This window comes from Anarrhichthys ocellatus, unplaced genomic scaffold (assembly GCF_004355925.1).
Source record: "Anarrhichthys ocellatus isolate YVR2014 unplaced genomic scaffold, GSC_Weel_1.0 scaffold46, whole genome shotgun sequence".
NCBI classification, from domain to species: Eukaryota; Metazoa; Chordata; class Actinopteri; order Perciformes; family Anarhichadidae; genus Anarrhichthys; species Anarrhichthys ocellatus.
The window spans coordinates 335,442-348,958 of record NW_022280076.1 but is presented as its reverse complement, the minus strand read 5'-3'; the positions used below and the strand labels follow the sequence as shown (position 1 = coordinate 348,958).

At 41.9% G+C, this 13,517-nt stretch overlaps 1 protein-coding gene across 2 annotated transcripts in view; it reads right to left on the bottom strand.

Moving 5' to 3' along the window:
• The window catches only part of dpysl3 (dihydropyrimidinase like 3), a 35,618-nt gene that overhangs the window by 7,383 nt on the left and 14,718 nt on the right, over positions 1–13,517 (bottom strand). For both annotated transcript variants that reach the window (XM_031869145.1, XM_031869146.1), the window contains exons 2-11: positions 12,218–12,306; positions 10,377–10,561; positions 8,698–8,862; positions 8,512–8,573; positions 7,194–7,274; positions 5,957–6,025; positions 4,859–4,979; positions 3,493–3,649; positions 3,101–3,242; positions 1,162–1,332 (exon numbers count right to left, since the gene is read on the bottom strand). In XM_031869145.1, coding sequence (XP_031725005.1) covers positions 1,162–1,332; positions 3,101–3,242; positions 3,493–3,649; positions 4,859–4,979; positions 5,957–6,025; positions 7,194–7,274; positions 8,512–8,573; positions 8,698–8,862; positions 10,377–10,561; positions 12,218–12,306 — 1,242 coding nt within the window. The remainder of the gene's footprint in view (positions 1–1,161; positions 1,333–3,100; positions 3,243–3,492; positions 3,650–4,858; positions 4,980–5,956; positions 6,026–7,193; positions 7,275–8,511; positions 8,574–8,697; positions 8,863–10,376; positions 10,562–12,217; positions 12,307–13,517) is intronic.

Sequence of the window (13,517 nt, the reverse complement as noted above, 5' to 3'; positions counted from 1 at the left end):
AATGTTCACTGTGATGTGCTTTTAAAAAGAAAGCAGCGCCAGCAGGCAACAGATCCCAAATCGCAACAAAATCTGAGTGAAGGAGAAGCAATGTGGATTGTAATTGCAGAGGATGGAGTCGATGGTGGTCACGCTACACTACCAGCTCTGAATCAGACTGCACGAGACATTTCCCTTGACATCACATGTCTTATGGCCAGAGCTGTTTTCTACTTGATGAGACGAGTGGTCAAGCAAGGATGTTCCAAATCTCTGCGGTTTGTGGAAGTATTCGAAATATCAGTTTCTTGCATAATCCTGTGCAATCAATGACATTCTCTAAACCCACTATGGTTGTCCAATCATGAAAAAAATGTTCAGATGATGTGTTCAAGCAAATGTCATACGTAGATAAAGGAAATACCTCTTGATTATACAGCTCATATCTTCGTTGTTGATTAACTGCAGTTGGACTGTTTTGGTCAATGTTTGCAGCACTGACATAATGTTTGTACATTTTAATAATCCATTTTGTTTCCTGATCATAACTCCGGTCATTGCTGAGAGTTCTATGGATTTAGTGAGGCTCAACTTAACAGTGAGAGCTGGTCGTGTGATAAGTACAGCATGAGATTATTAGTAGTGCTGAACATCCACTGAGACTTCATTTCCGTTCAGAGGAACTGAGAACTCCCTGGAAACTGTTCAAAAATGTGCTCCCTCTCTCTCTCTCCCTCTCCCTCTCTCTCTCTCTCTCTCTCTCTATCTCTGTATTTTGCACACATACACACACACAGATGTGGACACGTATCTCTTATCTCATGTTCTGCTTTAGTCTTTAACTAAAGATCAAACCCTTTTAACTGCATTTTTTCATTCCTCACTTTGTCCTAATTTCTGTCTCATAAAGATTTTTTTCACCCTGGCTTTTATATATACAGCAAATCACATGTTTGCACCACAGAGCATATGTATGGATGCCATCAGGGTTACTGTAACAATAACAGCACAGACATTACTCAAGAAAGAGTCCCGTCATTGTTGGTGTACTCCCCTCTACATGTATGCACTCTAAACTCAACTCTCAAACTCAAACTAGGCTGAGCCACAGAAAGTTATGAGTTGAATTTGACTGAAACAAAAAAAAAAGCACGACCTTTGACGGGTGCACACCGTTCTTACCGAGTTGTGTGTCTTGGCAGTGATGGTGCGGATGGAGTCTGTGTCCCAGATGACCAGGTCAGCATCAGAGCCCACGGCGATCCGACCCTTACGAGGGTACAGGTTCAGGATCTTAGCGGCGTTGGTGCTGGTGACTGCCACAAACATGTTCTCGTCCATCTTACCTGTAGTCTGGGGGGCGAACGAGCATAAACAGGGAATAGTAAGCATTTGTCAAAAAAGATTGGTTACAGGATACAATGGTGCCCTTCATCTCGTAGGGAAATATTTTCTGCTCCTAGATATAGATGGATTCACTTTGTGGATATGTGTAGCTCTGGCTGGATCACATTAAGATGATATTCTCCTTTTGGGTTGAGGGATTACTAGACCCAGTGCAATTTGCCTATTGAACCAACAGAGGAGTTGCCACTTTACTTTTTAATGTTGATATTAGCATTGTGAATTTCCCGAAAGGGTCAGGGTTAATGGCACTGTGTCAAAACAGTGCCTATCTTCCACTGAAGCAACACAGAGATGATTTACTTTGCATCCTCTGTTCTGGTCCGGACCGAGTGCCGGATCAATCTGGGCCTGTGACCAATTTCTGATAAATGAATGAGACTAAATAATGATCTCCACAGAGTTCATAGAGACAGCTAATCCAATTAATACGGCAATAGCTTCACTCAATTGAGCCAATTGAATCGATTGTTTACCATGCATAGACAGAACAACAGCGTAAGAGAGATGTGAGAGAGATGACAGCATGGAGAATGAAGCGATTGACCTGCTACTCTCTGACTACAAACTACAGAATGTCTTTGAATGTCCAAACTGAAAGTTTTCCCGGGCAACGTGCAATAAATGTACATTTTCCTTTGTCTCCAGTGCAATAAACATGCATAATTTGCACAAAAGCAATCGTTACTGAGCACCGTAGCAGTTCATTTTATCCAATTCTATTTTTTAACCATCACCTTTTTAAACATATTTTTATAGTCTTTATTGTTGTGCTGTTATGTGTGTACTGTCACTGTTTATCTGCTCTGCTGCGAGCCAAACTCCCCCCAGTGGGACAATAAAGAACTGTACTGAACACCTTGTCGTCTTGAGGTGTGTTTTTGTCAAAATCATTGATATCAATCAATCAGATACTATGAGCAAGATATTCAAGGAATGTTGTATCCTTAGTCCATAAGCTGTTGTCAGGAGGCGACTAGCTTAGCTTAGCATAAAGACTGGAAAATGGGGAAATTGCTAAATACCTTTTAAAATACAGCTACCAGCACTGCAGGAAGCTTAACTCAGTCCAGTCAAGTATGGTGTTAGCTTGGGCTTTAAGTAACTACCCAAAGGAAATAGATTCCGTGTAACTTATTAAAAGCCCGTCGACTTTTTACAGGCAGCCCAGCAGTCCACAGCTGTCGAAAGCTACATGCTGTGTGTCTGTTAGCAGTACACTGATGTAGTGATAACGAGAGAGAAGGAAGGGAGAAAAATGAGGGCAGAGTGCTGTATCCAAGGGTGAAGGAAAGGACAGATGTGGAGATAGAAAAGGAAATGACAAAGCAACGCAGAGACAGTGACATCAAGACAGTGAAATAAAGCTTGAGAGTTAAAGAGAGAGAGAGTAATAACCGAAGAGAATAATTTAGAGAAAAATAGTGAAAGACAAACAAAAGGAGGGAGCCAGACAACAAGAGCCTTTTAGAGCCATTTCAAATGCAAAAATGTAGTCTGTTTTAAACTTCTGCAGAAGTCCGATGTTTCCTTGCCATCTGGGTCTAAGACAACATACAGAATTTGCTAAATAAAGGTCACAACAATATTGACATTTACAATGCCATCAGGCAAAAAAAGCAATTTCTTTTCATAGAAGTGGTAGCTCTCAAAACGAAAAAGATAAATTTGCTTATTTGTACAGTTTTTTTATTTGGTTCAAAAACGTAGTCCTCACCACAGCTTTATCCCAGATGAGGGTCATCCTCTCCTCCACTCCGTTAAGACCTTCTGGGATCTGAGTGAAGTCATCCTTGCCAATCGCCTTCTGGGCCACGCTGAAGGTACAGTGAGCGCTGCCAGTCACACTCAGGTCTCCGCTGGGGGACAAAGAAACATGAAAATACAGAGTTATGATGGAATTATACCAGCACAGCATAGTACAAGCTGTGAATCACAAGTAAAGACGTTTATTTACTTTAGCAGGACTTGCACAACAAAACAAAACAAGGACCTCAATTACCAGACGAAGCCCACCAGAACGCATTAATCTAATTTATACTAGTTCGATTATAGTCTGATTGTCTGATGATAAACAACTCAACCAGAGGGAGGTGCAGTGATACGTACCTGGACAGCATTGTGTTCAGATAGTCTGGAGTGGTGGGATCAGGGCTGAGAGGAGGTGATGTTACAAAGGAAGCCGCCTTAGCCCAATTCTTGCTCCAGTAATGTGTCCCATCAGTCCCCAGGCTGGCTGTGATTGGCTCCCCAAACACAATATTTCCTGGGAAAGAAATAACAATAAACATTCTGTTCAGAGTATCAAATGTAAAGCGTATCAAATTGATTCATTTTAGTGGTTCTTGGCAATCAACAGTTGCATCGATAAAGCTTGATTGATTTGTCAGCAGTTTAAATCCCACTAAGGGCTTTGGTAATTCATTTGTTTGCAGCAGAGGAATCATGCCTAATGTCTAAATAAACCAAACATCACCCTTGGAAATGAACAAATGTTTATGTTGAGTCAATTGTGGTTGAGCTTGTTCTTCCATGCATGATGAGTTAAGAGTTCAATTCCTGCCACTAACATTTTTGTGTTTCTGCATGGTCCTTTGCTCTCACAACTCACCGTTGGATGTCCTTCCTTGTTTAAATGTCAGGAAATATGCTCGGGAATAGTTCCAAACAAAGGTGTCAAGCCCATAAAGGCCCCTAAATGGTGTACAAGACTGCAAGTCTTTCTGAGGTCAGCCTGTTTAAACCTCATGTGGCCTTTTGCCAAAGACATCCAAACACACATTCTTCTTCTCTGCCCTCTCCCCGTTTTCCTGTTCCATTCTCAAAAATTGTATATTTCGCATTCCATCGCAGCCAGACAGCCCCTCGGTTCACCTCTGCTCTTTCCTGGGACTGTGAGGAATGGGCTGTGTGACAGCTGAACCACAGAAGAAACCTGAATGACAAATCTGAAAATTCCTCTGAGAAGAGCCTCTTTTTTCACTATGTCAAGCAGAGACTCTGTGTACATCAGCAGCTTGAGGACGGACAGTAAAATCATCTTATAAGGGCATAGGTGTAGTGACATGCTGGTATGTGCATTTCAAACGTCTCAGAAATCAGAGAGAAAGATGGCAACCAATGAGCAGAAGTAAAATATCAAATAAAAATTCAAAGCAAAAAAAAGAAGAAATTTCTAAGATTCAGTTCTAATCTCTTTTTTCCCCTAGATAATTCTCCATTATAATTTCACAAAAATTAAACTGAACAATAAATCCATGTAATTGTATTGTAAAGAATTGTATAAGATGTAAACATGTGCTGTTATTCACATCACATGGTAGGATAAGGTACATAGGATAAGGTACATTTCTTATGTAAATAGCATGTAAAAAAACAAACTAACATCTAAGTACAGTACAATCGCTCATTAGATACAAACACATCGTTTAAGATATTCTGCATTGTGCGGAGACTTCTAAATGCTGCTCTTTACCTTTTTTCCTTGCCTGTGAGATGATGTCAGCGGCACTCTTGCTCATGACTCGGGTCACATAGAGAGGACAGTTGGTCTGGCTGGCGATGGTGATGGCACGAAACACCGCCTCTGCCTCCAGCTACAAAGGGGACAGGACATTGTGGTGGACTTGGAATGTTTTTGCCATGAGGATTTTCTCAAATAACCTTCAAATATGTAAACCACAGCAAACTATGTATTTTCGGAACCGCATTATTTGAATTATGTGGAGGCTGATAAATCATAAAATGGATTACATCGAGTTAGGGTAGATAAAAGTAAATTCATGAGATTAGCGAACAGATGCTAAATAAACTTTGGTGAGGTCAGAAAAGAGTGCCACATGCTCATTTACCTAATTGTTTTTGTTACCCATTGGTGATTACTAAATTGCTAAAATATTTTGTGAAAGAACAAACAACTTCCTAAATGGTTAACGAGATGCCAGTGTATGCCTCCAGATGTGTCGACTGTCTTCTTCATGTGCAAACACTTCAGCTGATTATTGTGCTCTAGTCTACAAGCTCAACCTGGGTCCAATAACCAATACATTAAAACCAAACAGGACACCAGACACTGATAAAGCACTAATCCAACTTTGTCTCTGCTCAATTAAATCATGTAACCGAGCTTTTGATCCTTAAGACGCCACTTGACTGCATGACACTATGAGACTGGTGGGACAACTCCACCGCGCTGCACCACAGAGTGGAAAATCTCAGTGACGCTAAAGGCTGACAAGTTGCTGAGTTGAGAGCGTGGCTTTCATTCACTGTTTGTTAAAGGAACATTTGCGCCAACAATTGGCGGAACGAGGGAGTTTTCCCCCAACGCCTCGTATGTGTCTGAAACCACATGTGTGTAACAAGAACAATGTGTGTCAAGAGCAGTCCAAGAACGTCATTGTGGACAATGTGAGTGTGTGTATGATCCTCGTAAAATAAAAAAACGGCACTAAAACACATTAAAACAGCCAATATCTCAATGAAAAGGCTTTGTATGAAAACAAATGTACTTGGCTATTTCAAAATGTTAATTATTGTAATCAGTGTATAGGTGTGTGTGTGTGGGTTATACCTCTTCTGGCCTGCTCAGCACGTGTCCCTCTGGTCCGGTGATACCTATCGCCAGCATGCGGGCCTGCTCCTGTTGAACAAACACGCAAAGAGTTGACTGCTTAGCTCAGAGGCGTGATACTATTTCTGAGTGTTCAGTGATTTGTGTGGTCGGATTGATGTAAAGTTTTGTTCACATTCCAAAATGATATTCTGTTTCTGTTTCTCTCTGCCTGTGCGAATGACATGAGAAGCAGTTTTATCATGTGGGTCAGGCCACACACAGAGGACTGTAGAGGCTGCTCTTTTGTGTCGCAGTAAGTGCAGAGTCGACCCGTTGCATGGAGACACTTAGGCATAGCGTCTGTCATGTCACCATGGATGCTATATGATGGTATGCTTCCCCAAAAAAAGACTTATTTAATTACCATATTTTCTTAATAGCGAATTAGTTAGTTAGTTTTATTCTCAGAATTTGACCACTTTGAGTCAACATAAGACTTACACTTTGTGAGGAAGGATATTATTGAATTTTTTGCACTTCATGTTTGTTTCTTTATGTATTTCTGGAGAGAAAATTGAAGTTTAAGTTTTCCTCAAGCAAGCATCTAGTGGTCATAAGAGGAACTGCAGCTTGAGACACTTTCGTGATGGTTTCAGCATGTATCCATGGTGGTTGTTGCTTGGTTACAACATCTCCTCTGCACCAGCACTAAAATCCACACACTGGTCTAAACAATGCCTCTCTATCTCATGAGCTCTGAAGTAAAATCAGGACATGACATAATCTGGGGTTCAGGGAATCAGACTACATCAAAGTTGTAGTTTAAGACTGGATTGGAGATCTGGGATTTGCAATGAATCAGATCCAACACACACACACACACACACACACACAGTGACAGAATCCAGGCATGGTCTGCAGCTCTGACTAATACCAACCCCCTCAATCCACCAACTATTACAGGTCATTCACTTTCATTTGTGTAAACTACACCCACACATTACGGTCCTACAGGAAACACATTCTCCCTCTCATCAGTGACAGCGTGTTTAGTCTGTAGGCAGTGGAGATGCACGGCGATAAGGCTCGACCAGACCGGTGACATGAAGTGAACTAAACTGACATAAATCACACGAAACCAAAACAAATCGCAGAGTTGGCCACGAGACAAGTCATTAAAGAGGGGGCAGTGACGAGTATGAGGCAGGGGGGAAATGTGAAGAAGAGCTGCATCTGTCCGTTTATTTATCTTTACCTCAGCGATGATCTCGCCATTTTCAGCATGGACCTCAGCGATGCCTCCCCTCTCCGCCAGGAAGGAAAAAACATCATAGAGCTGGAGGAGAAAGACACAGAAAACGGTGAGAAGTCACAGTGGCACTGTTTGTATGTTTAAAATCCTGCATGGCTGTTTACACAAGAATCAGACGCTTCTTTTTTATCCTGGGGGTCATCCTCAAGCCGCAGTTTACAAGAAACCCACAATTTGCATGATGTCTACTACGACACGCTGCAATTATTGTGTGTGGTCTCCAGAAATGGTTAAACTCTTGTGGGATGACCTGCAGTTGCTGTTATGTTGCTGCACCACATTTCCTTAGTGAGCTGCATGACATCAGTTTTCAAGCTGGACTATTTCAGTTGCCTCATGTGCTCCTCTGAGCGACCAAATTAGCTATGGCTGTGCATGAGAAACACGAAGAGTCTCGCCTCACACCGTCTGGACTTAGACTTTGTTTTTCTACATTTACCAGCTCTACTTACAGTATGAACTTACTACGCTGTGCATGACGGGCTACAAGTTACATAAGGACAGGGTGTGTCGCGGGAGAAGAAAAGATTCATTCTTTCTAAAAAATGTAACAGTAAGTTGGATATTTTGTGTATTAAAGTGAAGGCAAACCAAAGGTCAGCATTTACTTACTGTTTAGACACTGCTGTTATGCAAGTCAGCAGTGACTGATTTAAAATAATTGTAATTGCTTTTATTCGATTACCTAAATAAGATAATAATATCTAAATCACTTACTGAGTGAAACACTGAGTGCAGCCAGAGATGCTCTATAACAAAGATAAGATGCATAACAAGCTCCACCAATGGTTTGAAATGGTATACACTTCTTGTCTCCAAAGTGAGCGTGGTCATTGCTGTTCATACTGGCCACAACCCAATTCCATTTTAAGGAATTCAACTCAGAGCGGAAAAGCTTTCGTCATCAGTAGTGTTTTTTGTGGTTGTTGTTTTGCCTGGTTGTTGTTTTGACTGGAGCTACATGAGTTAACCAACCTTAGTAACCATGATCGGAACAGGAACAGCAGGCCTGGAGGCAAATTAGTGCGGTACTTGAGATTTCTGGTGAGTTGTTTTTCATTTATTCAAACTATATTATTAACTATAGGGTAGCGTTTGTGGTGGTTTGTGTTAAGCGTAAGCACTCATTTGGTGGTTGCCTACCAAACATTTTAAAAAAAGGATGCAGCTAACTGAAAAAAAGAACTGTCGATTTTGCCCCCCTATCTCTTTGCTGCTTTAAATTTAGTTTAAAGTGTACACTATGCTAAAGTTTGTGTACCTCACTGTTGCTCATCTGGTAATAGTCCTTGTAAGCCATGTAGACCTGGAACGAGTTCACACCTGTAACAAAGAAAAACAACATACGGAAGAAAACATGAGCAATGATACTGAAACCTTCCTAAAAAAGATCAAAGACGGATATAAAAATGGTGAGAAGATGTTCTGTTACGATGTCACAGCCTACCTTTCTCCTTGATGAGGGTATCCACCTCCTGCTTTACGCTGTCGTTCCAGTGGGTGATGTCCACATGGAGGGAGTAGTCGCAACAGGTCTTCTCATCAGCCCACTGCCTCCACTGGGCATAGGCCTCCATCAGGCTGCAGCCGGGTTCTGGGATCACATGGTCCACTGGACGGTAGAGGAGAGAGGACGGAGGGATGAGGGAAGGAGAAGAGAAGTTTGTATGGAGAAAAGGGTTTTAGGAGAGAAGGGAGATGGATGCAGAAAGGAGAGGTGGCAGTGGAAATGAAATGATTGGAAAGACAAAGAAGTGTTAGAGTGCGTGACAGACGGGGTGATGTCAGGATTTGTCTGCTGGTTTCAACTTTCTCCCTGTATTCTTTATCTTGCATAATCAGCTGTCTGTCTGAGTTCCTGCAGTGCTCAGCCAGTGGGGGCCGACCTTGTCAGATTACATTTTCAGCATCTTTGTCTGGGTGCGGGTGTCCTTGATAAATTTGGGGGCCATTTCAACAGTGGATATTTTCAGACTTTTGTTGTTTTTTTGGTTATGTAACCACGATCAGAGTTTGGCACACAAGGCATTTTTCATGATGGGACCACCCACACTTTTGGTGGCTGAAACATTAAAGTTCTTGTGTTACAGCTTTTAGTATATTGCCAGTAAGATTTAGTGGAAATGTAAGTAAGAATAGTCCCACACATGCAAACCTCCCTGCTGAAGCATAACTGTCAATATATTTTTATTTTATATAATAATATATAACATATAATTTAGATCATCATCAAATTTGACAAGCAAGATTATGCTCAAGCCCCTGAAATCACAAATATAACAAAAGACAACTTTTAAAATGTGTGAATTTTTTCTATTATTTAGATTGTATACTAAACAGAGAGCACACGCTTGCCTTTTTGCTTGCCTAAGGTAGATTTCTGTTTTCACTAAAATTATAAATAGTAAATCCTCATTGTACACAACAGGACAGCACAAATGATCCTGCTTCATCTTACTCAGCTGTAATAACATAAGACCGCCTGCTGGCTCACCAGCTGACTGACGTCTTTATCTCATTAAAGATGTGCCAATCTGCTTATCTGGTCTTTGCATGTTAATAGCATCGAGCTGGAAACGGCAGTCAGAAATAAAAACCGTACTATTGTTTATTATGTAAACCATCTGAACTACTTTTGTGTTCACCTTCACACCAACACAACATCATCAGTGGAGACAGACATATACAGTAAGATACCAAACACAGTGCATGTTTTCACGCTCTCTCCAACACATCACCCACTGGAATATAATCCCTCAATGAATGGAGCCCATGGACAGAGCTTACTACAGTTGCAGGTCTGTTCGTGAATGCCTCCGTTTGAACACAGCGCCACACTGGCAGCATAGCAGCAGCGTAGCAGCCAGCTCAAAAGAAGTTAATGGTATTAATGAGACTGTGGTACTGGTGCTGTATACACCCCCCCTCCTGATCCTACCCCTTTACACTCAGTCAGTATGGTCCTCTTTTGGAGAGCTACCCAAAAACAGACCAGAACCGCTTCCCGTCTCTTTTTTTTCTCTTCCTTTGTTCAGGTCTCGGCCTTCTTTTTTCCCCTCTTTTTAGCTACCGTCTCTATCTCAAATTCAGCTGGACTGTGTGAGCAAGCTTTCCTACAGCCCTTACCGATCATGGTCGTGCCCCCGGCAAGTGCAGCCTTTGTTCCCTGAGCAAAGTCATCCACGGTCGTGGTTCCCCGGTACGGCATCTGGAAGTGGGTGTGGATGTCGATGCCACCGGGAATCACCATCTTCCCGTTGGCCTCGACGGTCTTCACCCCACCGGGCACGATCAGGTTGTCGCCGATCTGCCTGTCGAGGGAAGTAGATGTTGTCATAATTGTATGATGATGTGATGTTGCATTCATAAAAGATGTTTCGACAGCAGAACATTACTGGGCCTATAACTATTTGGGCTATGTGCCAATTAAGTGAATCTGATTTAAATCACGCTGATATACTTTCAAGTAAATCAAGATAACAAATGAATAAAGCAAGCAATTCCCAAACACCGATGGGCAGGAGGTGGCTGATTTATAAACATGTCAAGTCACAATTTGATATCAGCAGACATTTTTTGAGAACATTTAAATCATAAGCAAATGTTTTTAACTTTAAACTGGCCCCCAGAACAACGTCAGCCACGCTTGAAGCAGCACATTGTCACCATGCCAACTCATCAACACTTCACCCCTGCTAAAAGAAAAACCCTGTTGTTCAGACTTTATAGAGGGGACATGCCAGACGGGCAGAGAGGCAGGCAGAAGCCAGTATCTCTGTGAGTTTGCCAGCAGCCCAATGGTCCGGCAGGGTGTTTATTATGCAACACCAGGCTTTCCATGGGTGCCTCTCTCTCAGCTGCCTCACTAAGGGACAAGGGGGGACAAAGAGCCTATAACTGGAAAACCAAGTGAGAACAGGACGGGGAGGAGAGAGAGTGACGGAGGGGACCGGCTGATTCAGGGAGACACAGAAGGAGGAATTCACACACCCTCGCCTTGTCTGGTGGGACGAAGACATCCTCATACTAGAGGACGAGGCTGGCTGCTATCACCACAGCTTGTCTTTGATCCAATGGAACAAAGGCTCTGTTTTTGGTTCAGGTCAGCCAGTAGGACACAGTGTGCATGATAAAGCAGCTTGTGCTCATGCATTTATTGATTGAAGTTTCCATACCACTCATTTATAATTAGACTGCTGTAGTTAGTTTGGGTTGCTTTGCACTGCAATAAATGCACTTGACTTTACGTTTTCCTGTGTCACAAAGAGTGATGCAACCTATTTTACCTCCTAGCGTCACCTGTCTCAAGCTCAAAACATTTCCTTTAACCTGTCACCTGCCCTTCTTCTACGGATTATAATCATAATGAAACAAATTAATAATTAATCAAATCTTATAGGGAACATTTGAGACCATTAAGATTCTTTATTCTCTGATTTTTGTCCATTGCAACTACATGCAATGAAAAAAGATCTGTTATGGATATTTGAGAACATGGACTATATACATTACAGTAATACAGTAAGGATTTCTAGTGGATTAGTTTCTGCATTTACTTTTGGTCAGGCAGATTAAGATTATCTCTGTGATACTGAAGCTTTTGGAAAGCTGGAGGCTCGTGCTCCTTGCACAGATGAGAGTCATTCTTGCAGATGTCCCAAATTTTGAGAACGACAGGGAGAAAAGTCAAAATGGACAAAAATATGACAATAAGGAATCCGAATTCCCCTTTAACGTTTTCACAAATTTGACCTAGCCGACCCATCAAATGTAATCCAGATTACTTCACATGTTGAGAAAAATGTGTATATTTCTACATATGCTTTAACATGAGGGAGAGGCTACAGATGAGCTACATGCTGTACAACTTGAGTGAAAGACAGGAAATGGATGAGGAGCGAGTGGGGGATGGAAGCAAATGGAAATGAATAAGAGCAGAGCAGAAAGGAGGACAGCGGAGGACTTACTTAATGACGCCATCTTCCAAGTAGATATCGGCATGGAAGGACTGGTCGTCATTCACGATCCTCCCTCCTTTGATCAGAAGCCTGTCGCTCTGTAGAGAGAGGGATGGGAGGGACAAGAAGAAATAGATCGTTATGATTAGGTGCAGTTTGGCTTGAAACATTTTCAAGTAAGCAAGCTTCATTAGAGGATGATCTACTAAGCCAGATCATTTCTTCTGTATATTTAGAGCTGGACAATGCTGTTCTATTTCTCTTTAGTTGGATCATTTCCTTCTTCTTTCAACCAGAGGAGATGAACAATGTCTCATTCATTCGTTCATTCATGGCAAGGAAGAGAAAGGGCATGTTTGTCAGTCTTGTCCCATGTAAACACACCACATACAGTTTAGCTAGGGACCTCTCCCTGTGGTCTCATGCAAGTGGACCCCTATTTGCAATGACATTTTCTTGACATCGTTGTTAAATGAGCCCAGCAAATTAAAGCGAGGACTATCTAGCACTGTTTCCTCAATGGAAAATGTGCAGTAATTGTAGTAAACTGGTGCAAAAACTGAATCGGGGAGTGCCAGTTTGATAATGAATAAAATGATGAATATGAAGAATCGAATTTCAGGAGAAGGTATTCCTGCAGGAAGACAGGGCAGCGTTCACTGTAACTTATATTCCCCTGCATTAGAATGACTGCTCATGGTGATAACATTTGAGAGGCTGACATTTTGCTGCTGGTCGCAGAACTGAAGCTGCTTTTAAGGACTGACATGGATTAACATCTAAAACCATGTTTATCCAGATTTCATTACGCAACAACTGTGGATGTTTTTTTCTCAGTTTAATCCATTTATCCCATGGACCAAAAACGCCATCGGCCTCTGGGCGTTGCCATCAAATCTGCTGCCGCTGCACCACGGACTGACAGGGCGTTGTAATGGCGACGGTTGACTGCAGGAAGAAAGACTAGAGAGGATGGGAGACTGGGCGCATGGTTTAGCTGACTACTGCATGACTGTCGAACCCGATGGAGGTCTACATGGATAGAGGGGAGTTTGTTAGTTGGTAAAAAGGACAACTGTGCAGCTGCTTTGGGAATCTGTGGGCAAACTGCTTGAGATGGCGGTTAATCGACTGGCCACATTAAGACGAAGGCTGAAACGTCTGATACGCAGCAACTCTCTGTTATGGCTTTTTAGGTTAAATGTTATGAGGTTTTGTGCTATTTTGGGGACAAAACAAGTAACAGATATACTGTATTTCAAATATATTAAATGAGAAATCTAGTCATCAATGATGAAAATAATCATAA